The sequence below is a fragment of the Chrysemys picta genome, chromosome 8, assembly GCF_011386835.1.
Source record: "Chrysemys picta bellii isolate R12L10 chromosome 8, ASM1138683v2, whole genome shotgun sequence".
NCBI classification, from domain to species: Eukaryota; Metazoa; Chordata; order Testudines; family Emydidae; genus Chrysemys; species Chrysemys picta.
In genome coordinates, this window is record NC_088798.1 from 61,262,283 (window position 1) to 61,289,847 (window position 27,565).

Genomic DNA, 27,565 nt, shown 5'->3' on the forward strand with positions numbered 1-27,565 from the left:
GATTTAGCTCCAATGACATAGGGGCAGGCTCTCCCCTACAGAGCAGAAAGAGGCAGTGCAGGCCCAAGCCTGGACCACCCAGCTGGCAATCAGCTTAAGAGAGGAGACAAGAGGCACCTGTATCCAGTTATTTCATCTTTATTTACAGGGAAGGGCAGAACAGTACATCAGTCTTGAAAGCCACCTCACCCAGGCTGAGCCTCCAGCCCCTAGAAACCTCTCCCCCTCTGTAGGGCTCCAGACACTTGTTACCTAAGTGCTGGCCTCTGGCCCTCTTGGGGCAACCCAGGCGTCACTGGGTCTCAGGAGTAGGGAGACTGCCATGCCTCAGGAGTTTGTTGGAGGGGTTTCTGGACAGGGTGGAGAGGAGAAGGGCTTCTCATCCCATGACAGGAGAGGAAGAGAGGGAATGGTTTTGCCCCTGGCAGTGCTGACTTAGGGCATCTATTCCCTTCCTTGCCCCCTTGTGGTCTCAGAGAGCCTATCACACACCGCGACTTCTCCCAGCAGCAAAAGCATCACAGTATGCTCCACACCAAGCCTCCACCCATGCCCGGTTCAGCTAGAGGAGAGGGAAGAGCCAGCAGAAGGTGAATAATAAGCATCTCTTTTCTCTAAGAAGCCAGGCCTCTAGGTTATTCCTCAGTTAGCCCAAGAGCAGGACCATGCAGCAGCCTTGCAGGACTCTAGATGTCCACACAGGGACAAGAACAAGCCTGAGCTTTGAAGGCTCACCCCAAAGCACAGGAGCCTGGTACTGAACAGCTCACAAAGACAGTGAGCCCCCAGGGAAGCCACCCAGTCCCATGTGGGGAGCCGCTTAGGCAAAAGGAGAGCAAAGTGCCAGCAGGCTTGAGGGCAGAGGCCACAGCACAGAGCTCAATGGGACATGACAAGGTTAGCACTGGGGGATTCCTCAGTTCTTAAGGGAACCCAAGATGAGCAGAAGAGACCCTTTCCAGTGCTGCTCCTTCCCCATGAAGAACCATCCCTTTGCTCCCATTCCCCACTCTCCCATGGAGGCTCTTGGGGTTGGGGGGGTCCCTATCACCACAGTGATAGCCCTCAAGCACAGCTGTGCCTGACAGCTGCAGCACTGGCACTAAATTGAAGTCCCATGGTCTGTGTCACATCATGGCAGTCACTCACAACCAGCACGGCCATCTGCCCCTCGGAATGAGCTGTAATGGCTTTGGTCTCCGCAGAGCTCTGTGAAAAGAGCAAGTGCTTCGGGATACTGTCTCCCAAGGCAATACTGGCAGGCTGGGGTCCGAATACAGGCACATGTGGGTTTAGCACCTTCTCAGGGAGCAGAGAACTCGCTCCAGGTCCAGTCCAGCTCAGATCCTTAACCAAGCCAATTCTGAAGTAATTTGGAGGGCTAACACCCCAGCCCAATCAGGATGGCCCCTCTAGACCTGCCCTCTACCGTACTCCCCATAGCAGTGACTGCTCAGCCCTTTGCTGTTCTAGTAATAGGGAGAGAGAGAACACGTGCCCAGGGGGCTCTGAGCGAACAGCAAGCCCAATGCTAAGTCGAGGGCCCTGAAAAGAGTTTGCTTTGCCCAGCACCAGCAGGGAGAAGATCCCACCAGCTGGCAAAGAAGGCAGGTAGCAGGGAGAGTGTGGACACAATCTGATCCTCTGGCCCAAATCCCAGCCAAAGCACTCAGTGGTTTGCCCTGGGAGTTTCAAGTAGAAACTGGTCATGGGGCCATGCTTCTCTAGGGGCAGAGGTTCCAGTCTCAGAGGAGCTTGATCTAGGGTGGCCCCAGAGTGCCAGCAGTGCTAGGCTCTTCACAGCCAGCTGGGCATGGGACACACCCCTGTGCCAATGCTGCAATGCCCTGGTATAACATTACTCTGCGGGGCTTACTGGGAGGGGCTGCTCTGTAGCTTCTAGCCCAACTGCCTTTCTTCTCCCCACAGACCAGCTGGGGAGCAGCCTCAGGGATGCTGTAAGCAGAGCTTGAGCTCAAACTCCGCTCATGGAGGAGCAAGGCCACTTCAGACAGCATGCACGTTTTCCCCCACCCCCACACACTACACAGGCGCTGCCGAGCTCTCACCTGGCGCTCTTGCTATTTCAGCAGCTAGCCAAGGGATGGTGCTAGAGCGCACTCATGTCTATCATATTGCTCTACCCATGGCCCCAGGCCTTCCCCTACCAAAATCCAGGCAGCCGAGGAAAGCCCCCAGACACTTGTAGCCAGACAGGGGTGAGGTGCTCCTGACACCCAGCCATGTGGCAGGAGTCTGAGCACCAGCAGCTGTCAGCCAAGCCCAGAATTTCATCCTTTCAAAATCCTCTCCTCCCCTCCCCCCAGCCAGTTCTTTGTGGGATGAATCACTCCAGCCCCAAAACCACAGCCAGCAGGAAGTCAGCTGAGGGACAGGGGCAGTGCTGAGTGACTCAGGCAGGAGCACTGGGGAGCCTTGGCAAGGCAGGCAGCTAGCAAGGATGGGGGAGGGAAAGCAGAGTAGGAAAGGGCAGCCAAGGTTTCAGCCCTCAATCCCTACTCCACCCCTCCCCACCAACCAAACCCAGCACCCTCCTGCAGAACAGGCACAGCAGCTGTGTGACAAGCCACGCAGGCCAGCAGCAAAAGCATCACAGTATGCTCCACACCAAGCCTCCACCCACGCCCCAGCCATGGGGTGGCTGCTTCTGGCTCCTAAGCCACTTGGTCACCTAGTTTGAAGCCTTTGGTGCAGTTTTCCCCTCCCACACTTACCAGTTCCCCATGCCAGCAGCACCCGTGTGTCCCCCTCCGCCCCCCTGTCCCAGCTGCCCTCAGCAATACCAAGCCTGGCAAATATCTTATGGCAAGTAGTTTTACATTGTTCTTTTTACACAAAAATAGAGCGATTCTGTATTGATAGACGGTTCTGTGCTGGAGTGGTTACTGAGCGAAGCCAGCGGTAGGCATCCCCAGCGGCATCTGGGAATCCAGATGCTCCTCTCTCATTTCCAAGATACAAAATTAAAGGCATGTGTCTCCATCTGGTTTCTTAAATATCGGGGTGGGAGTGTGATTGGACACAGTACGGACAGATCAGCTGCAGCAGAGCCCAACCACCATCCACCCCCAACCTCACCCCAATGTCTGGGGTCAGTGTGGCCGGCTACTTGACTCAGAAGGCTGCCTCTGGCACGGAGCGGTGTAGCCATTCAGGCAGCTGTTGATCTGGCGTTTGCTATGTCCTCCATTCAGAATGTCCTGGATGTGCTGCACGATCAGGTTTATGGCCACTGGGTGTGGGGGAAACAGAGCTGGGTTAGGATTGTACAGCATAAATGAGTCCCAAGCTATAGAAACGGGGCCACTCCCAGCTCCCTTTGCAATGCAGTGGGGCACACGCCCAGGAGTGCCAGGCTGTCAGCACTGCAGGGAACAGTCAAGTCACTGAGTGATAGCTTCCCGCATGCAGGCGGCGCCTCGTCCTCTCCTGCAGCCAGAGAGGAGCCATGCAAGTCAGTGGAGTGACAAATCAGTCTACTGGGACTATCCGAGCATACGTACTTTAGACATACTAAGCCCCCATTTGCCTTAACATGTCTCGCTCCAGGAGTTCACACTGCAGGATACATGCTACTGAGTTACTACCTCTTGTACTCTGACTCACACAGTAAGCTGCAGCCTGCCAGCCCACCCATGCAGCAACAGGGAGCATCTAGGAGTTTCCCATGGGAGAGCACCTCCTCCAACCAAGTCTGCAGACCGTAACCGACCTTAAAAGCCAGATATGGGACTCATCACCTCGCTAGGAGCCACACTGGCTCCCATCTAACCCCAGCCCCGCAGGGGTCATTCATGTCCACGTGCCAAACAGCAGCCAGGGCCCCCTTAGTCAGTTTCCCCACATGAACCCTCCCCATTCATTGAGGAGCATCACCGCTCACCTTCATTGTCTGCCCCCCTGGGGATGATCACGTCAGCATACTTCTTGGTCTGTGAGAAGAGAGCACATTGTTACAGGAGAGACCAGAGCGTGTAACTGACCCAGCCTTGAAGTATTTTTCATTGCTCCTGCACCTCTGAAGATTTCATACCATAATCCCGTAGTGCCAACCCCAGTCAGGCCTCAGAAACCAACGAACCAGCCACCCCACCATGGGACGTTAACACATTCTGGTTTCTTTTCATTTGCCCTCTTGTTTGAGCTTTAGGCTATACTCTGAGCACGTTTTCATGCTTTTCTCCACAATCATGAGGGCTACAAAGTTTCATTAGTAAAAGTTGTGATCAGGTGAGAATCTCATGACTCCGGAAGTTGGTGCTTCAAGATAAACATCCCACCAAAGATCACCAGACTGGCAGTAAGGGTCACAGGAGTTGACAAGACTGAGTTCACAGGGAGTTTGTGGGGAGAGGCTGCCAACTAGTTTGTTTAGACGGGATTTCAATGTTGCTTACACTTCCCTTCTGGAAGGTTAACGATGCAGCATCCCACTCTTTGCTGGCTCACACCTTCCTTCCCCATGATGCCAATGCCAGCTTCATCCCAGTCTTGGCATTTAGCCTGGAGCATAGCGAAGCCACCCACACTGCACTATCAGCATTAAAACCAGAGCACCAGGCCAAGCGTTTAATAGACTAACACGGCTGCTACTCTGAAACCGTTTAATAGTTGTCGCTGCTGCAGGATCTGCCCTGCACAGCCACACCCTGAGGGCTCCCTGAGGCGGTGGCCAGGCTGTGGAAATAGCTTCTCCCCACAAACTGTTACATTATTCATGGCTTTAGACAATGGCAGTTACGAGAGCCCATTACAGCCTAGCTCTGGCTCTTAGGGCTTATCTACACTAGCACTTTACAGCGCTGCAGGGGTGTGAAAAAACACCCCCCTGAGCGCAGCAAGTTTAAGCGCTGTAAAGTACCAGTGTAGCCCGTGCACCAGCGCTGGGAGCTATGCCCCTCATGGAGGTGGTGGGTTTTTTTTGTTTTTTTTAAATAAAGTGCTGGGAGAGCTCTCCCCCAGCGCTGTGCCATGACTACACAAGCCGCAGCAGCGCTTTAGTGTTACCAGTTTAGACTACCCTTAAGACAAGGTGGGGAAAAGTAATATTGTTTATTGAAAAAAGAACAGGAGTACTTGTGGCACCTTAGAGACTAACAAATTTATTAGAGCATAAGCTTTCGTGGACTATATGCATCCGAAGAAGTGGGCTGTAGTCCACGAAAGCTTATGCTCTAATAAATTTGTTAGTCTCTAAGGTGCCACAAGTACTCCTGTTCTTTTTGCGGATACAGACTAACACGGCTGCTACTCTGAAACATTGTTTATTGGACCAACTTCTGCTAGTGAGGGAGACAAGTTTTCAAGCTACACAGAGTTCTTCGGGTCTGGGAAAAGTACTCTGAGCGTAACAGCTGCATACAAGATCAAACAGATAATGTACACTAACTACTTAAGCTAACCTACCTGTTCCCTCTGATATTTAGTTGTGACACTCTGCCTACCTGTCCCACACCCAAAGAGCTCTGTGTGGCTCAAAAGTTTCTCAGATCAACATAAGATGGTCCAATAAAAGACATTACCTCCCCCATCTTGTCTCTCTCTGATCGTGGGACTGACATGGCTACAAGAACACTGCATAGCTATGGATCTGTCAGATTCCAGTCATGGGGATTCCCTCCCAGCCCGTCTGACCCGGAGCTTGTTAGGAGATCAGCACCAGGATCACCAGTGCTTACACCAGGTTGCCTGTTCTGCACTGCATGCAAGTAGAATAGCTGCCCCTTGAGCCAGGAGCTTGGAGCAGGGGGTGCAGATCAGTCAGAGGCAGGATTCACCAGGGCAGGAGAAGAGATGGTGCTGCAATCTCTGTTGCTCATTCCTCTCCCTGCAGGACCATGAGCAGATTTTGGAAGCAGATGAGGGCAGCAGTGGCACTTTTGTTGGGGATCGATGATCAGGAGAGGAGTGCGCCAAGGTGGCTAGAATATATCTTCTTGCCTCCTTTCTGGAGCTGACTACCTACCCTTCCTGACGGGCCTCTACACCCTTCCCTGACCCTATCAAGGAGGGCGCTAGACTTGGCTCCCATGACAGGTCTGTTCCACTCCATGTCTCCCAGAAGCCAATGATGACTGTATGACAGCAGATAGCTGGAAAGGAGGGTCCAACCCTTGTCTGTCCCAGAGCCTCCTTACCCAGGCTTTGCATCCCCAAAGGACCCACTAACACAGCTCTCTCTCTGGAGCAAAGCAAGGCTCCCTCCCTGGCTTGAGGGGAAGGAAGTGCAGTGCTGGGAATAGGAAAGAAACGGTTAAGGAGAAGGGTGGTCAAATAGTTGAGGCACTTGACTGAGTGAGGAGTTCTGGGTTCTATTCCCACCTCTGCCACTGACTGACCTGCGACCTGGGGCAAATCACTCCATCTCAGTGTCTCACTTCCCCCACGTGCAAGAAGGGGATAAAAATCCTTCCTGGCCCATGGTGCAGGGTCAGTCTCTTACTAGGCACATGGCCAGTACCTAGTGCAAGTGGGCCTTGATCTTTGTTCCAGCCCTCTAGGTGCTACCACATAGACTGGCAACGTGGGCTCCTTGTGTTCACCTCCCAGGCCCCCTGCTCTCCCTCTGCCTTCCCTGGGAGCCAAAACCATCTCCACCTCCACTGACAGCACCTGAACTCACTTCACTTCTGATTCCAGGAATCCACAGCTAGAAGCCAGCAAGCTCTTCATTGGCTTTGTAGCCAGCCAGAAGTGGGAACCCCAGGCCAAGACCTGCAGCACAGAGCTCAGTCCCCTGCCCCTCCTTTTGGGCCATCCAGAAGGCATGAGCACTGACTGTGTCCCAGGGGTAGGGAAGGGAACATCAGTGTGTCCCAGCACACCCACGACAGCCTGTAAGCCACTGGGACTATGCACAAGCTGCACCCACAAATAGGGACTTCCCCTGCTGCTGCTGCAGCAGCATCTAGCCAGAAACTCCAGCCACAGGGAAGTGACCATTGAGACCAACAGACACCGTGCCCTGCCATGCAGCCATCTGTGCCTGCAGGGAGAGAATGCACTGTCCAGGCTGGCGCTGCCCTGAGGAAAGTGACGTCGCTGCATGGTAGGGCAGGCCCCAGCGAGAAGAGAGCTCCCAGTCGGCTCATGGGGTGGTTGTTTTTCCTCACTCACTGGCAAGCAGAATTCCTCAAAGGCTGGTTTGACGAAAGTAATGTACTGAGACAAGATTTGCTCAAGGTCCCGGCCTCGCTCACTGATGTCTCGTAACACTAGGAGGAGAAAAACAAGGCAGTCAGGAGCCAATTGCATGGGCCAAAGCATCCCCGCCCCCGTTTCCCAGACAGGCCCCTTTCCCAGCACTCTTCAGGCCACACCCCAGGCCGGCTAGATGGCTCACAGTTTAATGTCATTTGGTTGCAAGAGCTCCTGAGAAGAGGGGCTGATATTACAGGCCTGAGCCAGGCGGCTGTGCATGTTTCCCCCTTCTAGGTCTATCAGTGCACTTCAATTCACAACATTCCAGTCCTGCCTCCCGAGTTCTCCCAATGCACCAGTCCCAGCCTACAGCCCTGATGCTACTACATTACTGGGGTCCCCCCACAGCTCTACTGATGCCCCTCAATCCTGACCTGCAGCCCCCTGTTACTCCAGTCATAGGCCCCTCACACAGATCTGTGAATACCCCTGAATCCTGCACTGGCCCCCCAAGGCGGGGACACTCAGAAGCCGAGGCTAACAGTCCCACAGCAGCTTTCGCATTAGAACTATCCAATTTACATCTAGGGGGCAGGAACACAAGGGTGGTGGCTCTCAAACCAGACAAGTGACCTCACCAAAGTCTCTAGAGTGGAGAAGTGAAAGCTACCCCACTTCCCCACCATGGACAAGCCACTGCCTCGCTATCCTTGTCTAGCCCCTTTTGGGGGGTGGCTGGTCCGAGCGCAGCTTGTGGGAGGCGGGAGATAAGAGAAGGTTGCATGATGCTAGCGAGTTCCAGGGCTCATTCTGGACCAATCCCATCCTTCCACACCAGGGCCGGCTTTAGCAAATGCGGGGCCCGATACCTGGGGTGGCACTTCAAATTGCCGGCTGGGGAGAGGGGGCTGCAGGGCTTGCCGCGGTCCGGCCGGGGTCGTGGGGCTGCCGCAGTCCGGCCGGAGCTCTGGCCAGGGGAGTGGGGCCCCCAAAGACGACCGCCACCAGGGTGAGTGCGCGGGGCCCTCTTAGGTGCGGGGCCCGACTCCGGGGAATTGGGCGAATCAGCCTAAAGCCGGCCCTGTTCCCCACAAACTCCTGGTCAGTATCTGGAGAGGACAGTCTCCACCTTCTCCTGGTGGTGAGACAGCCGGGCCTTGCCTGCACTGGAGATTCCTGCTGATTCCAGTAACCGCCCCAGTGAAGACAAGAGAAACAGATTCACACCAGTGCAGCTTCTTTCTCCCTCCCATGCAGGAGTTGGGCTCCGCTGGTGTAGAATGGCTTTGCCCCTCTACATGAGGGACTGGCCCTGGTGCAGCCAGCTGATGGCTGAAGTTGGGGCAAACCCACAGAGCAGACAGCGCTGGGCTCTTTTCAGGAAGAGCTTGAAGGAACTTCTCCCCCAGCATGGAAGGGCAGCAGGGTGCTCACAGCACCAGCCAGCTGGCTTTGTGGGACATTGTCAGGAGCCAGGCAGCCTCAGAGCACAGCGGCCTCCAGGGCAACCCAGAGGATTCAGGGGGCCTGAGGCAAAGCAATTTCGGGAGCCCTTTCCATAAAAAAAAAAGTTGCAATACTATAGTAACAGGTATTTGGAAATGTAAAAAATAACCAGTGAAATACATTCAAAAATTTTTAATAATTTGAAAATACACAAAATACATTTAAAAATTAAATTCTTTAGTACATTTGCAATTACATAATGGGCCGTCACTGGGTGATGGTTGGTGCCAGTGGGCTGTCGCTGTCTGGGGGTGGCACTGCTGTTGCCCAGGGCTGGGTGGGGAGCTGGGCTCTGGGTTGGGGGGGTGCCCAGCTCAGAGGGGATGGGCTCGGAGCTGAGGGTCAGGTGTCCGGCTCAGAGGGGCTTACCATGCTGCTTACTCCCACCTCTCCTAGAGCCTCAGCGCGCCACGTCCAGGAGTGGCCCTGGACAGAGCGGCAGCGGCGGGACCTGAGCTCCTCCCGCTCAGAGCCACGTGGTAAGGGGGCGCGGCTGCGAGCTCAGGTCCCACCGGAGCACCGCCTCCTTACCACGCGGCTCTGAGCAAGAGGAGCTCAGGTCCCGCCGCTGCAGCGCTGTCCAGGGCCACTCCTGGACACGGTGCGCTGAGGCGCCGGGACATAGGGGAAGGCGGAGGTGGGGAGTCTCCGACATTCTCAGGGGGGCCCCTGCAGGGCCCAGGGCAAATTGCCCCACTTGCCCACCCCCAGGCAGCCCTGGCAGCCTCCCCAGGAAGCCAGTCACTGGCCCGGCAAACATCCAGAGTGCTGTCAGGAGGCAAAGCAGCATTGGTCTCTCTATGCTAGTTTGGAGCTGACCCAGCAGCTCCGATCTCTTTTCCTGCTTGTGCTTGGCTGTCAGTTCCGAGACACGCCTTTCGCACGCCATAGGATCCTGGGGTGGGAACAGGGACTGGCAAGCCTGGCGTCTGCTCCCGACCTGGAGACCAGCCCAGCCCCATTCCAGGCTGCTCCTACTGACTTCTTCCCTCTCCAGAAAGCTTCATAAAACCCAGCACAGATTTTCTGAGCAGCACACAACAAATGGGCAAGAAGAGGGAGAGTTTAGCTTTCCCAGTTCCACGCTACACTCCCTGGCCTGAGGGGGAGAAAGCCTGTACGAAGGTCACACACAACTCCATGCCCAGTGGGGTTTCTACAGTTCCCTTCTAACACAACGGAGTTGATTAACCATTGCACAAACCCAGAGCCAGACAGATCCTCATCTTTGGGGCATAGACTGACCATAGCTAACAGGGGACAGGAGGAAACTTTCCTGGGGCAGTTTATCCCTTAAACTTGCACTGTGGGGTGCTTGCACCTTCCTCTGAAAGGACTGGCACTGGCCACTGTCCAAGACAGGATACTGGACTAGCTTGATCATGGGTCTGTTTCTGGGTGGCAGTTCTTCTGCCCCACATGCCAGGTGCTGCAGCATACAGGTTACAGCTGCAGGGAGTCCAGCACCTTCAGACTTACCACAGTGTCAGCCGTGATACTCTGCATAGGTGAGGCACCCTCAGGACAGGTAGGGAGAGCGTCCAAGACGACAGGGGACGCTCCAATTCTGTTTCCACAAGGCTCCTCCCCCCAGGAATTGGGCTTTACAGTAACTCCTCACTTAATGTCCTCCCGCTTAACATTGTTTCAAAGTTACGTCGCTGCTCCATTAGGGAACATGCTCATTTAAAGTTGTGCAGTGCTCCCTTATAACCTTGTTTGGCTGACTGCTCTGTCCACTGCTTGTAGAATTCTGTGGAAGAGCACTGCCTCCTCTCCCTCCTTCCCAGTGCTTCCACTGCCACAAAACAGCTGTTTGGTGGCACTTAGGACTTTCTGGGAGGGAGGGGGAGGAGCGGGGACGCAGCGTGCTCTGGAGAGGAGGTGGAGTGGGGGTGGGAAGAAGTGGGCCTGGAGTGGAGCGGGGACAAGAAGAGATGGGCCTGGAGCATCCCCTGGTAAAGCTGGCACCTGTTCTTCTGGGGGGGAAGCTGCCGCTGCTGCTGCGCAAGGTGCTTCCTAGTGTCTTTGCCTGCAGCACGCTGTGCCTGTGTGGGGTAAGCCGGGGCACCTCCCAACCACAGTACATAATGCCTTTTGTCTGCCTAGAAAAAATTTCCGTGGAACCTAATCCCCCACATTTACATTAAATCTTATGGGAAAATTGGATTCGTTTACCATCATTTCACTTAAAGTTGCATTTTTCAGGAACATAACTACAACGTTAAGTGAGGAGTTACTGTACCTGCCACCATGGCTATTCTTTTATTTCTAGTGGTCTATGGGGTTTGCTGATGCACAATTCACACCCATCCAGAAAGCCTGATATACATGTGAGAGCAAGGAGGGCTGGCAAAGATCAGATCAGGCCTGATGCATCTCCCATCAGAGTCCCTGGAGAGACTCCTATTGACTGACAGGAGACGATCAGCCCCATCACAAAGAGTAGTATCTGGAGCAGCTGGCCAGTTCTGCGATCTGGCAGCAGAACCACTCTTAGCGGAAAGAGCATGACGCAATTTACAAAAACCAAAGTCCCAAGTTTACTGCTCCAGCCCGTGCTAATCCAGGATTCTGGGCTCTGGTTCCCACAGTAACATCCGGTTACAGTAATGTCTCATGAGTGGGCTGCGACTCAGTAGCCAGATCCCACAACATCATCCTGCCTAGTTTCTGCAGTTCAGAGGTTACAGCCAGAAAGGACCATTAGTCACCAGCTCTGGCTTTCTGTGAAACACGGGCCATTGGATCTCCCCGCACATCGCATTACTGGTTGAGATAGGTAAATGCTTGGTCATTGGTTAGGAAAGGAGAGAAACAAGGCTATGACTAGCGCTTTCCACAATGCCTATGAAAGGTAACACACAGAAAGCCTTTGGGTGGTCAATCCTCCCAAAAAAGGAAGGAGTCCAGTCCCTTGAACAGGGAGGGAGCTGCTCTCCGATGGGCCCGCTGGTCTCCAGCCAACCATATTGCAGGGCTTTAGAAGCAGGGGGGGGGGGGTGAGAAGAGAGAGAATGAACATGAACAGTTCCTAGTCACTGACTTTTACCTATAGCAAGGGCTGAGAGAGGGTAATCGAGCACTGATTTGAGGATTGTTGTCTTTAGGGGCTGTCTGTTCATCACCTATGATTTCTTGCTTCCAGGGTTTCATTAGCCAAGACCTATAAGCCCCACTAACACACCCACCTCAGTGATCAATAGAGAGTTATTTCCAAATCAGCTGTTTCAGTTTCTTCATTGAGGTGGTGGTGGTAGTAGGGTGTGGGTGTTCATTCCTCAGTTGCTATCATTGGAGTGAGGGCCATTTTTCAGTTCCTAGCACCAAGAAGAACTATACCTGGATCTTAAAAAGGGATTGGATAATTCTAAGACCAACAACGTTAGAAATCACGTGCTAAGACAAAGGTAACCAAATCTCATGCTTCAGGGCATGAGCCAATTGCCACGGTGGTCAGGCAGGTTTACAGTGATCCTATATAAAGCACTGTACTGTCAGCCAAGTACAGGTGATTTTCACCTTCCCTTGGGACATGAGACACAGGCCATCTGCAGAGGTGGAAGATGCAACTGGACAGACGGCAAATCCTAGATCTCCAACATCATGACCACTGGTTAAGGGAGACTCGTTTTGTAAGGTCCATATGCAGTGTTTGTGACCTGCTAGTTCTTTCTCCCCCCCACCCCCCAAGCAGTGACTTTACTGTGACCTCCCTGAATGAGTCATGTGGAAGCAGCAGGGTGGGCAGAGAGGAGACAGGTGGGTGTAAAAAAGCGTTCATCAGCAATGATGACATCTTAGCTACTGACGAGACAGTAATGTTGGCTTGACAGTGGCAGGCATCCTGGAGTATCTCGGCTCTAGCTTTCTCGGCCAGCACTGAAATCCCATCTCAGATGCAGGATAAGCACATCTCTGGAATTCTACAGAGACACACTTGTGCTGGGTAGGCCTTCCCTAGAGTCCCTTAATGGAGTTCCACTCTGGTGTCCTGTTTGGTCTATACTCAGCAGAGGTGAAAGTAAGCTGGTACAGGCCGGCACGCCATGCCGGACCGGACCGGCTTCCCCAGGTTGGCGATTTAAAAGGGAACGATACCAAGGGACTGGAGTCCTAGTACAATAAGGCTCAGGTTGTGAATTGTGCCTCTGGGGCTCTTCAAGTCATTGGTCTGGATCAGTTTGAAGGAAATCCCTTTCTGAAGAGGCAACTATCCCAACTCCTCTTTGACAAGGTCCCTCACCAAAGACTCTTAAGCAAAGTAAGCAATCATGGGATGAGAGGGGAGGTCCTCTCATGGAGCTGTAACTGGTTACATGATAGGAATCCATGGTCAGCTTTCAGACTGGAAAGAGGTAAATAGAGTCCTCCAGGGATCTCTATTAGGACCAGTGCTGTTCAATATATTCATAAGTGAAGTGGAAAAAGGGGTAAACAGTTAGGTGGTAAAATTTACAGACCAGTACAAAAATTACTCAGGATATTTAAGCCCAAAGCATAATGCGAAGAGTTACAAAGAGATCTCACAGAACTGGGAGACTGGGTAACAAAACAGCAGATGAAACTCAATGTTGGTAAAAGCAAATGCACATTGGAAAACATAATCCCAACTATATATACAATATATTGGGATCTGAATTAGCTGTTACCACCCAAGAAAGATCTTGGAGTCATTGTGGATAGTTCTCTGAAAACATCCACTCAATATTCAGCAGCAGTCAAAAAAGCTAACCGAATATTAGGAACCATGAGCAAAGGGATCATAGAATATCAGAGTTGGAAGGGACCTCAAGAGGTCATCTAGTCCAACCCCCTGCTCAAAGCATAGGATAGATAATAAGACTGTAAATATCATAATGACACTATATTAATCTCTGGTACGCCCATACTTTGAATACTGCATGCAGTTCTGGTTGCCCATCCCCCAAAAAGATGTATTGTATTGGAAAAGATACAGAGAAGGCAACAAAAATGATTAAGGGCATGGAACAGCTTCCATACAAGGAAAGATTAAAAAGACTGGGACTGTTCAGCTTGGAAAAGAGACAACTAAGGGGGGATATTATAGAGGTCTATAAAATCATGAATGGTGTGAAGAAGTGAATAAGGAAGTGTTATTTACCCCTTCACATTACACAAGAACCAGGGGTCACCCCATGATGTTAATAGGCAGCAGGTTTAGACAATCATAAGGAAGTACATCTTCAAACAATGTACGGTCAACCTGTAGAACTCATTGCCATGGGATGTGGTGAAGCATAACTGGGTTCAAAAAAGAACTAGAGAAGTTCCTGGAGGATATGATCCATCAATGGTTATTAGCCAAGATGATCAGGGATGTAATGCGATGCTCTGGGTGTCCTTAGGCTCTGACTGCCAGAAGCTTGGAATGGATGACAGGGAATGGATCAGTCAAATATTTCCCTGTTCTGTTCTTTCCCTCTGGAACAGGCCACTGCTGGAAGACAGGATACTAGGCTAGATGGACCATTGGTCTGACAGAGTATAGCTGTTCTTATGTAACCCATCCAAAGTCAGCCCAGACTGTCGATACTAAGCCAGGAGGCTAAGAGCAAAGAGGGCTGACTGCAGTGGGAGCAGCCCACCACACTGTACTGCGACCCCATGTAATGTTGTGTTGCATGTGCTTGGAGCCAGGTTCTGGTGTTGCCAGGGCTCTCAGTAGTACTGCATGGGTCAGGGGGAGGAGTTTCCTCAATTCCAGAGGCTGGCAATATGGTAACCAGAGCACCCAACTGACCTGCCTGCTTCATCCCAATTGGAAAACACACATGACCTCCCCCAACCCCATTCCTTCCATTGCCCCAGCAGAGTCCAGCCTCCACAGCAGGCCAGCTCCTGCCATTAGCATTACTATCAGAGTGGCAGTGGTTTTCTGGGGGCAGAAGAGGCAACAGGACTCCAGGGAGATACATTAGTGTTAAATACACTTATTACTCCCCAAGTTCTACAGGTAGCAAAGAAAGACAATCCAGTGTCATAAGCCCTTCATCTCCCAAATTCTACGTGCCCCCATTCCCAACCCTGAACTGCCATGCCATGCCCACCACACTGTCAGTTCTTGGCCAGCATTCATAGCCAGAGCCGACCGGGCCACAGGAATCCTGCCAGGCAGGCCCCTCAGCTCCCAGAAAACACTGCACCCAAGGAAATCAATTTTGGAAGCGACCCCGAAACCCTCTGCTCCCAATGAGCACTAGGCAGGTGAGGAGTTCCAGGATGCAGTGGCATTAGCCATCATATTGTAAGGAGAGACTGTTAGTGCAGGCCCTTAGAGACAGCCCCTTATCCACCCAGAGCATGAGAAGTATCTGCAGAGACTACCTTCCTATAGTCACCCCCTGAGCTTACACAGCCCATCCCCACCCGCCATGCCCTCTCCTACATAACAGGCATTGACTTGGAACTAGTCTTTAAACAGCTTTGCCGTACCGCTGCTTTTGGCACCCCATGACTGGCGGAGAACTGGCATTCCAGCCATCTGCACTGAAGGGAATCTGTAGGGCCACTGCAGCTAGGCACAGCTCTCTCAGAGGAGCTGCCACAACAGAACTGAACATCTGGTCTGGAATCCTGTCACTCATGCTCACCAAAGCCAGCAGCTTCAGGAAGCATAAAACCCACACAACCCACTACCACTTGGGATACAGGGCAGGTGTTTCCTGATGCCAACTGGGGGTTGATCTAATACCCTGGACCATGAAGGCCAAGTGCTCTTGCCATTTCTGTCTAGCTAGGCGTCACAGAAGATGCTCTTCCATCGATCCAACAGACCAATCCTGCTTCAGAATCTCTTTGCCTTCAATGTCTCACAGAAGCAAGCTCCCCAAGTCAGTTATGCACCAGGTAGCATCTTTCTACCTGGCTATGCACCCTCACCTCTGCGGGACAGCCGGGTGTCTGCGTCCGTGTCCACAAACAGCTTCATCCGGAAGAGATCCCGGACCTCCTGGGTGTAGAAGGCCAGGATGCCCTCGAAGAGGACCACGTCAGCTGGGTACACAGTCACCGTCTCCTCCTTCCTGCCATGCACGAGAAAGGCATGTCAGAACAAGAGGCAGAGCAAGAGGAAGAGCTGCCCTGATGGGAGGAGTGGTGGGGCTGGTGGCTTCTTAACCCAGCTTTCCCCACTCCACCCCATCCCACTATGGCAAAGCTTAACCAGGGAATCCAAAAGCTATAGACACACTTTCCTAAAACATGGTGAAAAGAGGGAGCAGGCTAGACCTTCCCCATCGCTGCCACCACCATGTGCACATCTATCTCCCCCAGGCAGCTGCTGCATGCAAGAGTCAAACTAATTAATCATGCTCAGGGACCCACCCACAGGAACTTTACAGACATCCCTTCCAGTTTCTCCAGCGGAAGAGGCAGGTGTCCTACAGACAACAGTCCCATTTGCCATGCAACCCTGCTGCATTCCCCGAGCACTTTATGAAGCAGAGGTCCTGTGGGAAATAGCACGTGATTGTACCATAACACAGAGTTTAGGTTGAGCGGATAACTTACATTCTGGCATTTTTTTTATTTGAGTGCTTGATTTTGTAACCTAGGGTGTTTTTGGGGTGGGCTATTCAGCTCAAGCATTTGGGCGATATACAGTGCCTACAAGAGCTGGCAAAATAAAGATACCGTCTCCAGAAATAGCCCATATTGGTAGTTTCTGCTCAAGAGATCATTGCATGGGGTGTCAGGGGAGGGAGGGTGCTGCAAATGAGGATGGGCAGAGCTGCATCCCATTCTCCCGAATCAGAGTAGCAGGTGCAGAGCAAGGCAGGAGTAGTGTCTTACCTGGAATGGGAAACAAAGTCATAGACAGGAATCTGGACTGTCTTCCCTTCCATGATCTCTTTGAGCGTTTTGACAATGAGCTCGTTGTCAAAGGCATCTGAGGAGAGACAAGCTGTTATGAAGGCTGCCTGCCAACCTCTGCCCCCGTACATCCTGGTATTTCAACCTAGACAGAGTCCCAGCTAAGCTAGACATGGAGGAGCGCAGGCAGGCAGATTCATGCTGCCTCAAGGCCTGAGTGCTATTGGGCCAGATCCCAGCTGTTGGAAAGAGGCAGAACTCCACTGAAATCAGTAGGGCTATGCTGCTTTACACCAGCTGAGGATCCAGCCCTGGAAGATCAATACAATCTTTGTACTGATTTTGTTTAAAGCCAAGACTAAAGAGTGAATCTCCTCCCGAACCCCAGCCCCTCAAAGACTAGAGCGGCCTATTATCCCTGAACAGCTCCCTCCCACAGCTTCACAGAAAGGGCTCTGTTAGCAAGGCAGCCCGCTGCCCAAGGCAACTGGGTTTTGGGTGAGGTGGTTCTGGAATTTCCAACCAGCCCATTAAGCAGTTGAAAGAATCTCTGTTGTAGTAACAGGAATTGGGTTTCCTTTGTATTTAGCCCTGTTTTCTGGATAGATCCTGCTCAATAGGGTACCTTCCAGGAGGGGAGGGTTTAGGGGAAATCAAGCACCAGTTTGAGATACTCCCCTGCCCCACCATCATTACATGCCAATCAGTGATCTGCCTGGAAAGGGCAGAAGGCTGAGTCAGCTCTACTAGCACCTTCTTGGAGTTGGGGTAAGTCTTAAAACATCTCCTTAAAGGCTGGAATTTTAACCCTACTCTCCTTGGGCAGAGAGAGTGTTCCCGCTGGCTGGGCAGTGCGCTGAGCACGTCAACCCACAGGTTGTTGCTTTTCAGTGGTGCGGTTTGCATAGAGTCTGCAGAGCGCTTTAGGATCTTCAGGATGAAACCGGCTGTAGAAGTGCAAATAATGTTATATGATAGTGCAGCCATCTCTTGGGATAAGGACAAGACCCAGGTTCACTTCACTAGGAACCTAACCAGGATATGACAGCAGGTCCCAAGCAAGCCAGTGCATTGCATCACTACCCGTCCACCCCACATTAATGCAGTGGAGCAAGAAGCTGGGTCCACGGCATTACCAAGCGGTTCTGTGCCAGTGGAATTAAAGGAACGACTCAGATTAGGAGAGGTGTCACTGAAGCCCTACACAGCCCAACACCTCCTCCCAAGGATCAGGCTCCATTCACCTGGGTGGTCAAAGTTGAACTGGCCCTTGAGTGCCTTGGACTTCTGCTCAGAGGTAAGGACCTGATAGAAGCTGTCTTGACTCAGTATCACCACCTGCTTCTGGCGATAATCCACTTCATTCTGGCCCAGTAGCTGGACGATTCTGGCGCAGACTGATGACTTCAGGCGATGTAGCAAGGGGGAAAATGAAAGAAGAGAGTCTGATGCAAATGGAGACTACTCTGAGCAGGAGACTTGCAGACTGAGGAGAAGCCTGCCTTGGGTGGCAGGGAGCAGGAGGCTGCAAGCTCAGGCGGGAGACATTCCCATCCTCATCTGATGCTTTGCTCCTCAGCCAAGGAGCAGAGAGCTCATCTGTCCTCTTGAGACATCCCAAAGCCATCTGAGTGCTGCCCCTGGATCCTTTTCTAAGGCCATTGTTTTATGGTTTATTGCTCATTTATTTGGCTAATAGGTGTGAATCCACCTGCCCTCTCATTCCCCCTTGCGCCTTCTAGCTGCTGGGGGGGAGAAGGGGTACTCTCTCTCTCTCTGCATCCCAGACCTGTACTCCCAACCAGCTCAAAACCTCCTAGCTGCCCTGAGTCTCCACTATCCTACTCTTCCTCCAGCCTGTCTTGTTTCTCATTCCAGGAGTAGCTCCAGGGGCCTCTCTGAGCTTTCCCTAGGCAGCAGCATGAACCAACCTGATCCAGGTCACTTGCACTGCTGCCCACGGGGTTCCCATTAGCAGCAGTGACAGCCAATGTGACTCAGGGTCTGCCCTCACTAAAGAGCAGCTGAGGAGGCCTACAAGGAGCAGCAGAGGCTCAGGAGCTGCACTCAAACTGGCTCCAAGAGGAGTGTTTGTGGGACAAAAGCCAACAAGCTCTATTCTCCCCTCACTCACACAGGGAAGTCCTGCTGAATTCTGTTACGCCAGCGAGGGGAGAAATCAGGCTCTCATTGGGGAAGTTGGAGGGGGGAAAAAAAAAAAAAATCTCTACAGAAGTTTGTTTTAACACCCTAAATAAAGCCCAATAGAAAGTAGCTGATTCTGCACCAGCCAGAAAACACAAGAGCCTTTCTCTGAGAGCAAGCAGGGCTCGGAGGAGCAGCAGAAAGCACATCCTGGTGCCTCTTGGCACAGAGGCTAAGGGAGCTGTTGAATGAGCAGCTCAGTCCATGGCTCTGGTGACATCTCACACCTTCACACCGACAGAGGGAGCAGACCAGAACGAAGAGCCATGGAGCTGGGGAGGGGTTTCAGGGAGGAGCTGCTGGGGATCCCAACTTGCTCTATAGGGAAGATGTCTGAAAAAATAAAAATCACCCTTTCGGGTGCCCAAGCTCAGGTTGTTTGGATTGGAGATTAAGCTAGTCTGGGGAGGGTCCCAGCAGCTGGGGGAGCAGACATGTGGCTGGTGGAAGCCATCCCCAGGTCCATCCCTATCACTGTTTCCCAACTGACTCATCAGGGAGGCAAGTGGCACGGGAGTGTCGGAATAGAAGAAAGTAAGGAGGTGGCAGAGTATGGGTGTAGAGAGGAGCAGCTTTACTCCAAACAGGTTTGAAGATTTAAAACTGAACTAACAGGACAGAGAGGAGAGCTGCATTGGACCCCATCATACATGCACTGAAGTCCCTGTTAGCTGCAGCGGCAAAGCACCTCTGGGAAAAGGGGGGGGAGCCCCTAACTTTAAGTTGTGGCCTCAGTCCCATACAGCAGCACTTGGCTGTGTCACTAGCAGGCTGCCTCACTGGAGTCCTGATCAGTTTGAACTTAGATTAGTTACAGAAAGTGGGCAGATGCCTGCAAAACTTCACCTGTTTAGGCAGCCACATAACCATACTAGTGCTTGCCTAAGGCAATTAGTTGGCCAGGGATTCTGGGTACCTAATCCACAATATACCAAAACACTGCATTGGCTTGCGGGCCTCAGAGGAACAATCAGGAGCTACCGTATTGCTCCACTCCTCCCACTACTGACTCAGCTAGCCGCCTAGTTTGCCAGCAGACATTCCCTTCTCTCCTCCTCAGACGGACCTCCCTTCCTCCCCCCACCCCCATTTCCATTTCCATCCCTAAGCCACAAATAATGCCCCTGCTTCCAGCTATACACTCTGTGAGCCAGAAATCCCACCCTGGAGTGCCAGCTGGAAATGCCAGTTGGATCGCCAGCTCCAAGTGCTTTAAAGCAGCAAAGAGGGGTATTAGTGGAGCTTCTCAGCACTAACATACACCCCTAAAAATGCCCGTGGCCATGCTGCAGCCTACACCCTCCCATCCCCTCCATTAGGTCAGATGTTCCACAGTTGGATTGTTGGCTCAGGAGGTGGAGTTGAAGCCAGGGGCATCATCAGAGGCCAATGGGAGGAAAGTCTGTGGGGGTGGGTGGGTAGGGGGGACCTTCACCTGGAGAACAGATGAGCAGATTTGACAGCCCCATTTCCCTTCCCCCTCCAAGCCCAGATGGGCCCCTTCTGCTATGAGCAGTGCACTATGGGCCAGTGCTTGGAGGACTCTCTAGCCACAGGAGCTGTACAGAGTGAACAGATAAACAGCTTATAACTGGTTCAGCTCTAGAGAGGTGGGCTGTTTGAACTGTTCTGTGGATAGCTCAGCCCTCACCTCATCAGAGTCCAGGGGCTGGCAGAGCTACCGTTCTCACCAGCCGGCCTTGTCTTCACTTACCGGACAGCTCTAATTCACTAGTCACCTCTGCAGCAGGGGGCCTGACAAGAAGCCAGGATAGGAGTCACCACTTAAGTTTCTGAAGCTCAGCCTCCCTGTATATAGATAGAGCTAATTTCTGGAGTTCCCCAGAGCTCAGCTAGAACAGCAGCATTTGGGAAACTTCAGGTTTTGTGTTCTTATTATGAAAAAGTAAAGAAATTCAGGCTCGGGGGAGAAATCTGGTAAGAGTAGCTAATTTAATTGGGGGTGGGGGTTGAGAGAGCACACAGGCAGCTATGCAACCCACTCCCACTTCACTTAATGATTCTGTTGGCCAATGGTGCTTTATGGGTGGGATGCAATGGACAGCTGACACCCAGAAGCAGGATATTTAAGTCCTGTAGATCTTATCAATGGATAGTCACTTATCCAGACTCTCTCATTGAAAACAGAATTCAACTAGAGCCTCTGACCCTGCAAGCATCCCACACTGTGGGACAGAGAGTGTTTCCTGACTCCAACCATCACCAGTTACTTGCCATCACCGCTCCTTTGTTTTCCCATTCCTTGCCTCCTTCCCCAGCACTGTTTCAACATCCCACTCTAGCTTATCAAGCTTTTATCCCTCTGCTTTCATAAACACTTGCCACACAGATCATCACCCCTCCACCTCCTCTTCCTGTTGTCTCTCTCCTAGTTAGATTGCTGCCCATCAATATTGACATTCCAACTCTGAGAATCACTCTGTCGGGAGTCAGCAATGTGCTATGGGCAGAGCCATCAGCCAGCAACCCCTTCGGGTTCTTCTTGCAACTTTCCCATGGCCTTTCCATTTGTGAATTAGCCCTCTGTCTCACACAGGGGCAGAGCCGCAGCTGGTGTCAGGCAGTGTAGCTCCATTGTAGTCAGACTATTTGCCCAGCTGATGTGGGAGGGGAGATAGGGTTCCCATAGTTGGAGTCAGACAAAGGAAGAAAGTTCCAGGCTCAGTTAAACTAAAGCTCCTTATCTCCCCACTCCAGGAAGTGAGAGAGAATTGATGTCACACAGAGGAACACTGAGCGGTAACTTCTGGCCTCTCTGAGTTCAAGCAATAATTGTCTCTTGCCAGGCCTGCTGCTCCAACAGAGCATGGTAAGGCATATAGGGAATGGCATCTTTGAGGGCCCATCTGTACAGCTATGCTCTGGCACTGGAAGCAGAGGAGTTCTGGGAACATATTGGTCAGACGCTCTCCATCTCTCCCTCTAGTGGAATTATTCTTCCCCTTTGCAATCAGCTCACTAGGCACCCCATGCATTCAGCAGCATGAAGTTAAACACTAGTTGTGAAGTGTGGCCCGTGATTGAGCTAGCCACGCCTCCGCCTTATTATCGTTTAGAAGATTGAGGGCGGAATGTGGGGCCCGGGCCCACCCCCATTTCTCTTCAACTGACCCTTGAAGGGTGAAGATCAGAGCACATATAAGCTGCATTTGTCTTCCAGCAGCCTGCTTCTATCAGGCACCAGAAGGGATGGCTGCACAGTGTGGGCTCAGGAGCCTACTTCATTTTTCTTAATGAATTTTAAGGGCTGTCAGAAACAATGGGGGAGGCATCCATGAGGATTTCCTGCTCTCTAGCCAGGAAAGACAGACACAGATGCTACCCTCCAGCTCCAACTACTGCAGCAAGGCACACACTGCTAGCTGACCACGTTCAAAATCCACATTTGGATTCATGTGCCAGGAAGCTGTGGCTACTCAGTACCTCTGAGCAAAACAAAGCCACAGTTGAGGGCCCCAATTTTACTCACCCATATTTGAGCAGTCTTAAATTACACCTCAGTTTCCTCGATCTGTACAATGGGGATAGTCCTGACCTACCACACAGAAATATAGGAGTTGCAGCATGTAGTGAATATTTGTAACATCTTGCCCAAACCCTAAAACTCATCAGAAGGGGCATACAACCCTTCAGTGCCCTAGGACCAAGCTGCCCCCAGAACCAGAGTTTATTTTGACAGCTGTTCCTTGGCAAAGTCTTTTCTAAACAGTGGCATCTATGTACAGACCTCAGCACAGGCAGCTGGACTCCAGTTCTGCAGCTGGAGGGGCGAGGGATAAGTCAGTTAAATGTACGGTCCATTCCCAACACTCCCTCCCCCCCCCCAGGCCACCAGTAACCCTGCCTAAAAATCTTCCAACCCAACACTTCTGTGATCATGCCCCACAAGACATTGAGACAGCCGGAAGGGACTCAAGAGGTCATCAAGTCCAGCCCTCTATGCTGAAGCAGGACCTAGTCTGCCTAGAGCCTCTCTAACAGGGTGTTTGTCTAACCTGTTCTTAGAAACCTCCCATGCTGGGGATTACACAGCCTCCCTTGGAAGCCTGTTCCAGAGCTTAACTACCCATATAGTTAGGAAAAACTTTCTAATATCTAACCTAAACCTCCCTTGCTGCAGATTAAGCTTAATTGGGCTCAGACTTGAGCCCTGGGGTGGTTGGGTGGCAGAGACTTGTGGAGTCTGGCTGCAAACTAGGGCTCCAGCCCTGGGGCTTCAAACTCCAAGCCCTGGCCGCACAGCAGCGGGCTCCAATCCCTGGCTCTGGCCATGTGGTGCTGACCCCTAATCCCACCAGCAGCCGCTGGCCCCAGGCACTGACCCCCATCTGTGCAATCTGACCCCCAGCCCTAGTCACTGACTCTGGGTGCGGCTCCAGGGGCTGACCTTGAGCTCCAGAGGCTGCCAGCCTTGGGTGCAGATGCCCAGCACTGGACCTGGGCTCTGGTGGGTGCTGTCTCTGGATGCCGACCCCTGGCCCTGGGGCAGCAGACACAGACCTCAAGCGCCAGCCCCAAACTCAGCATCAGGCAATCCCCAGCCGTGCACTCTGACCCCCAACCCTGGCTGTCGACCCTGGGTTCTGGCAGGTGCTGGCCCTGGGCACCCATCCCCAGACACCAGCCCTAAGTGCCGATCCCCAGCCCCGGTCACGCAGCAGCAGGCACCAACCCCAGGTGCTGGCCTTAGACACCGACCTCCTGTCCTGGTCGTGCAGCAGCAGGCTTTGGCGGGTGCTGGCCCAGGACAGCCTCCTAGCCCTGGCTGTGCAGCAGCAGCTGGCACAGACCCCAGAGGCCAACCCTGGGTGCCGACCCCCAGGCCCGGTCACACAGCAGCAGGTGCTGCCTCTGGGTGCCAACACCCAGCTGCGTGGCATTGGCCGCCAATCCCTGGCCCTAGCCACACAACTGTGGGCACGAACTCTGGGTTCCAGTAAGTGCTGGCCCAGGGTGCTGATCCCCAGCCCCAGGCACCAACCCACACCTCTGACCATGCAGTGGCAGGGCCCCCCATCCATCGCCCCTGGCCTCTCCTGCCTCACCCCTCCATCCATCCTCCCTGGCCTCGGCCGCCTCACCCCCCACCCCTCCATCCAGGTCTTAGCTTGCCAGGACTTACTATAAAAAGTGATATTAACAAACATACAAATATCACTTTTCACAGTATTATTTTTATTATCGAGTCTGCAAAAAAACCCTACCTAAATAAATTACAATTATCTGGATGTGTATACGTTGATATTTATTTGTTTCTCCTAAAGTTAATTAAGTATTTTAGGAAAAAAAGCGTCAGTGTGGCCACCAGCAAAAGTTTTACCCATCTCTAACTCAACAACTGCAGCAGGGCAGGCTTTTTTGCATGCGCGCCTTCGCGAGGAAAGCATCCCCGCTTATCTTCACTCTGGTGTGTTGTCAACTGAGTATGTTGCAACAGTCCACAGTTTTGCTGAGAGTTAGATGGATTTGCAGCTTTGGAATAGGAAAATATATGTCTCTCCCCTACCCCAATCCTCTCTGCTTCTAACCAGGGCCGGCACATGTGGACCTTAAGAACTGATAGTCAGCCATACTGCTAGCCACAGGACATTCAGGAAAGTTTACTTGCCCTGCTGCAGGGAACCCCTTGCCTGGGCTCAGTGTGGTGCATATCACCATAGATGTACAGCATTCTTTGTTCTTCCAAGGACCCATTTCCCTTCTATTATAGCAATCAAGATTATCACCAAAAATTGGAGGCCTTGCCAGGAACCAGCTGGGCAGATCCGTGTTGTCACAGCTGCATACACACCTTGCCTTACCTCTGCCACCAAATACGTTCTCGCTTAGCTGCATCACGAGCCACATTAAACTATAATACACCAGTTTTGGATACTAGAAGCACAAACACCAATAATCTCTTCCTGCTGCTTCTGCTTGAGCATAGCAAGTTAAGAATGGACTACAAGAGAGCTGGCTATGAAGTTTGCACTGATCTGTTGAGTTCCTTTTAAAGGGCAGCATTACACACTGTGTGTGTTTTGGCAGCAAGCAATCATTGCAGAGGGGAAATCAAAGTGGAGAAAGGAAAAGCCATCAGTACACCACCCTGACAATAAAGAACCTCTTCCCTGTTTTATAGGAGAGCCTACTACTGCTGCTAAGTATGTTTCACTTTGAAGCGGAGAACAACTGTGCCCTATTGGACTGTAATCCCTGGCCTTACCTTGTGGGTTCAATAGACTGCTCCGAGACGGCATTTCAGCAGCGACAGACACAATGTTACTGAGACAGGTATACAGAGTTAGGCCCACGCACAAAAGGCCTCACATGAGCCCAGAATACTTGAGGCATCCGGAAAACGTAATGTAAGAACAATTCAGCGTTGGTTCCCAGATAGAGATTTCCACACACACTCTCCACCTTCTATGGGGATTTTTTCATTGGGGAGCAGGCACATGTGTGTTTTCAACAAGCAAGAGAACAGATAAAGACCCCCTCCCATCACTGCAGTGAAGGTCTGGGTGTTTTTTTTTTTTTTTTTTTAAGTTATCTTTAGAAAAAGCTGAGTGCACATAGCCCTATGCTCCTCCAGCAGCAGCCAGGCATTTAGTGCTCCCCGTAACGAAGAAGATCTCAGGTGCATTCCCACTTATGAACATGTTCACCCGGAACACTTTTTAAATGGGCACCATATGCTGGAGGAAATTCCATCCTCCCTCTGAACAGAAAGACAAAATGTACATAGAGCAACCCTTTGCGGGGGTTTGCCTCTACTGGTAATTCAAATAACAAACTCACCATAAACCTCAGCCCAAGCTAACTCCCTACAGCTTGGCAGTTCCTAGAGTTTTCCCCTAGCCCCAGTTCTGTGTCCAGAGGAGCTCTCCTACACTGCCTTACACCCAGGGTGGAGTTAGAGAGTCACATCTGCCATTATGAGTCAGCATCTCCCAGTAGGATTCCAACACCTGCTACCAATCTGGGTCAACAAAATACCCCCATGCCCTCCCATCAGACACACATCTTTCTGAAAAATAATCTGTTACTCGCTATCATTCTAAGCATTCTTCAGATTACTGGAACAGTAAGGGATTAGAGAGGGGCAAATATTTGTCCTTTCCCTCCTCCATCCATGTTATAGTCTGTGTATAGCCAGTTTCACTGTTTCCCCTATTCGTCTGAGTCTTTCATACACATTAAATACATTAAAGGAAAGCACAATTGTAAAACCACTAAAGTTACCAGAGGACTCTGGGGATGGCGTAGTACACAGACAGAGCCACACACATAAAAATTAGTGTGCAATAATTACAGCTCCAGTCCTGCACTGAGCTAAACAGGGCCAGAGCACGAGTCAAGTCAGCGCGGGGGTCTGTTGACAGAATGAAACTGGTGTTGCTTTAAAGCTGTTATGCTCTTACTGATTACACTGACAAGTTTAATATTAGTGTGGAGAAGAAAGTGAGGATCGAAGCTCCTTTCTCTAAGAGACGAGTATAAAATCCTAGGACCAGCTTTTCTAGGAGTGCTTGTACGCCTGGGCATAGACAACTGGGGAACTTCATTAATAATGAATAAAGAAAACAGGTCAGAATAGTTGCTCTTATCTCACTTTATTAAAAGTGGACAAGTTTAGTCATGGTAAAAATACTACTCAAGTTATATTCAACAGCTACTATTTTTTCAACTCTACCCTCTGATAAGAGAGTTGTCTGTGCCTCTAGTTTATATTTTCTTTCTCCCCAGTCTAGGAGTGCAGGTGCATCTCCAGTAGAAGCAGTTAACACAATGGCACAACTGCCACTTCCAAGCTCTCTCACAACAGCTCCTATTCGCCTGCTTCCAGGCAGGCTGACGGAACCCCAGCGATTCCGCCACATAGCTTCGATCAGAGTCAGAGGAGGGGAAGCTGGGCAGCCCCAGGAGGGACTGGGGAACAAGACACTTATCTGACCACCCCCATTCAGCCGAGCCATCCGTGCAGCACTGAGTCACCCCGGCACGGAGCAGCGTCACCACCAAGGCAGAAGGGGGGGGGGGGAGGGAGAAAAGAGCAAGGAGGCTGAAGGAGTTAGAAACGGGGTAACCGTTTAGAGAGATGTTTACAGGATCACAAAAGCCAGCAGGACCCATCTGTGTCAATCCCCCACCCCGGCACAACTGCCACACGGACACCTGCTCCCCCTGGGGCCGGAGCTGAGTAGCAGGGGTGTCAATCAGGAGGGCGGCCGCCAAAGCCGCTGAGTGCCACCTGCCCGGGGATCAGGCCTTTGTGTCTGGCAGAGAGAGAACACACGGCAGGAAGCAGCCGCTTTGCGGAAAGCGGAGGCACCCACACAGCAGAGCCGAGCTCGCTCCCCAGGGCGGGCGGGCTGCGACCAGACAATGTGTTACGCAGCCGCCCTGCCTCCCCGCAGCCCGCCGGAGCAGTGCAGTGCAGGAGGGGGACACGGGCGGCCTCCCTCCCACCCAACGCCTCGCTAGGAGCCGCACCCCATCGCGGCAACAACACGCCCCCCCTTCACCGCGCACACGTGTTCTTACAGCCCGGAGGGGGCCGGGGGCTCTCCAGCAGGGTCTCGGCTGGCACCCAGCCGCCCGCCCGCTATAGCAGCCGCCGCCACCACAAACCGCGGCCATGTGTCCGCTGCACTGGGCTCCCCATGCACCCACGCGGGGACCAACCACCCCCGGCTCCGCGCTCCCCCGCTCACCTTGCCGCTGGCTGTGCCGCCGCTGACCCCGATCAGGAAGGGCTCCCCACCGCCAGGCTGCTCGTGCTCCTGCAGGCTCTGCTCACTGTCCCCTGCCATGCTGCTGCCGCTGCTCAGTCTCCGGCTCACCAGGCGCCTTG

At 52.3% G+C, this 27,565-nt stretch overlaps 2 protein-coding genes across 2 annotated transcripts in view; one reads left to right on the forward strand and one right to left on the reverse strand.

Moving 5' to 3' along the window:
• The window catches only part of ANKRD45 (ankyrin repeat domain 45), a 70,554-nt gene extending 45,618 nt beyond the window's left edge, over nt 1-24,936 (forward strand). Inside the window, exon 8 of the mRNA XM_065555698.1 lies at nt 24,851-24,936. The gene's annotated coding sequence lies outside the window, so the exon portion shown is untranslated. The remainder of the gene's footprint in view (nt 1-24,850) is intronic.
• On the reverse strand, nt 123-27,560 carry UCK2 (uridine-cytidine kinase 2). The gene is made up of 7 exons (XM_065555699.1): nt 27,426-27,560; nt 17,748-17,907; nt 16,483-16,579; nt 15,571-15,713; nt 7,138-7,235; nt 3,905-3,953; nt 123-3,253 (listed from the first exon to the last, which is right to left on the reverse strand). The coding sequence occupies exons 1-7, from the start codon at nt 27,522-27,524 to the stop codon at nt 3,114-3,116; spliced, it is 786 nt and encodes a 261-aa protein (XP_065411771.1). The 5' UTR covers nt 27,525-27,560; the 3' UTR covers nt 123-3,113.
• Between the last annotated feature and the right edge of the window lie 5 nt (nt 27,561-27,565).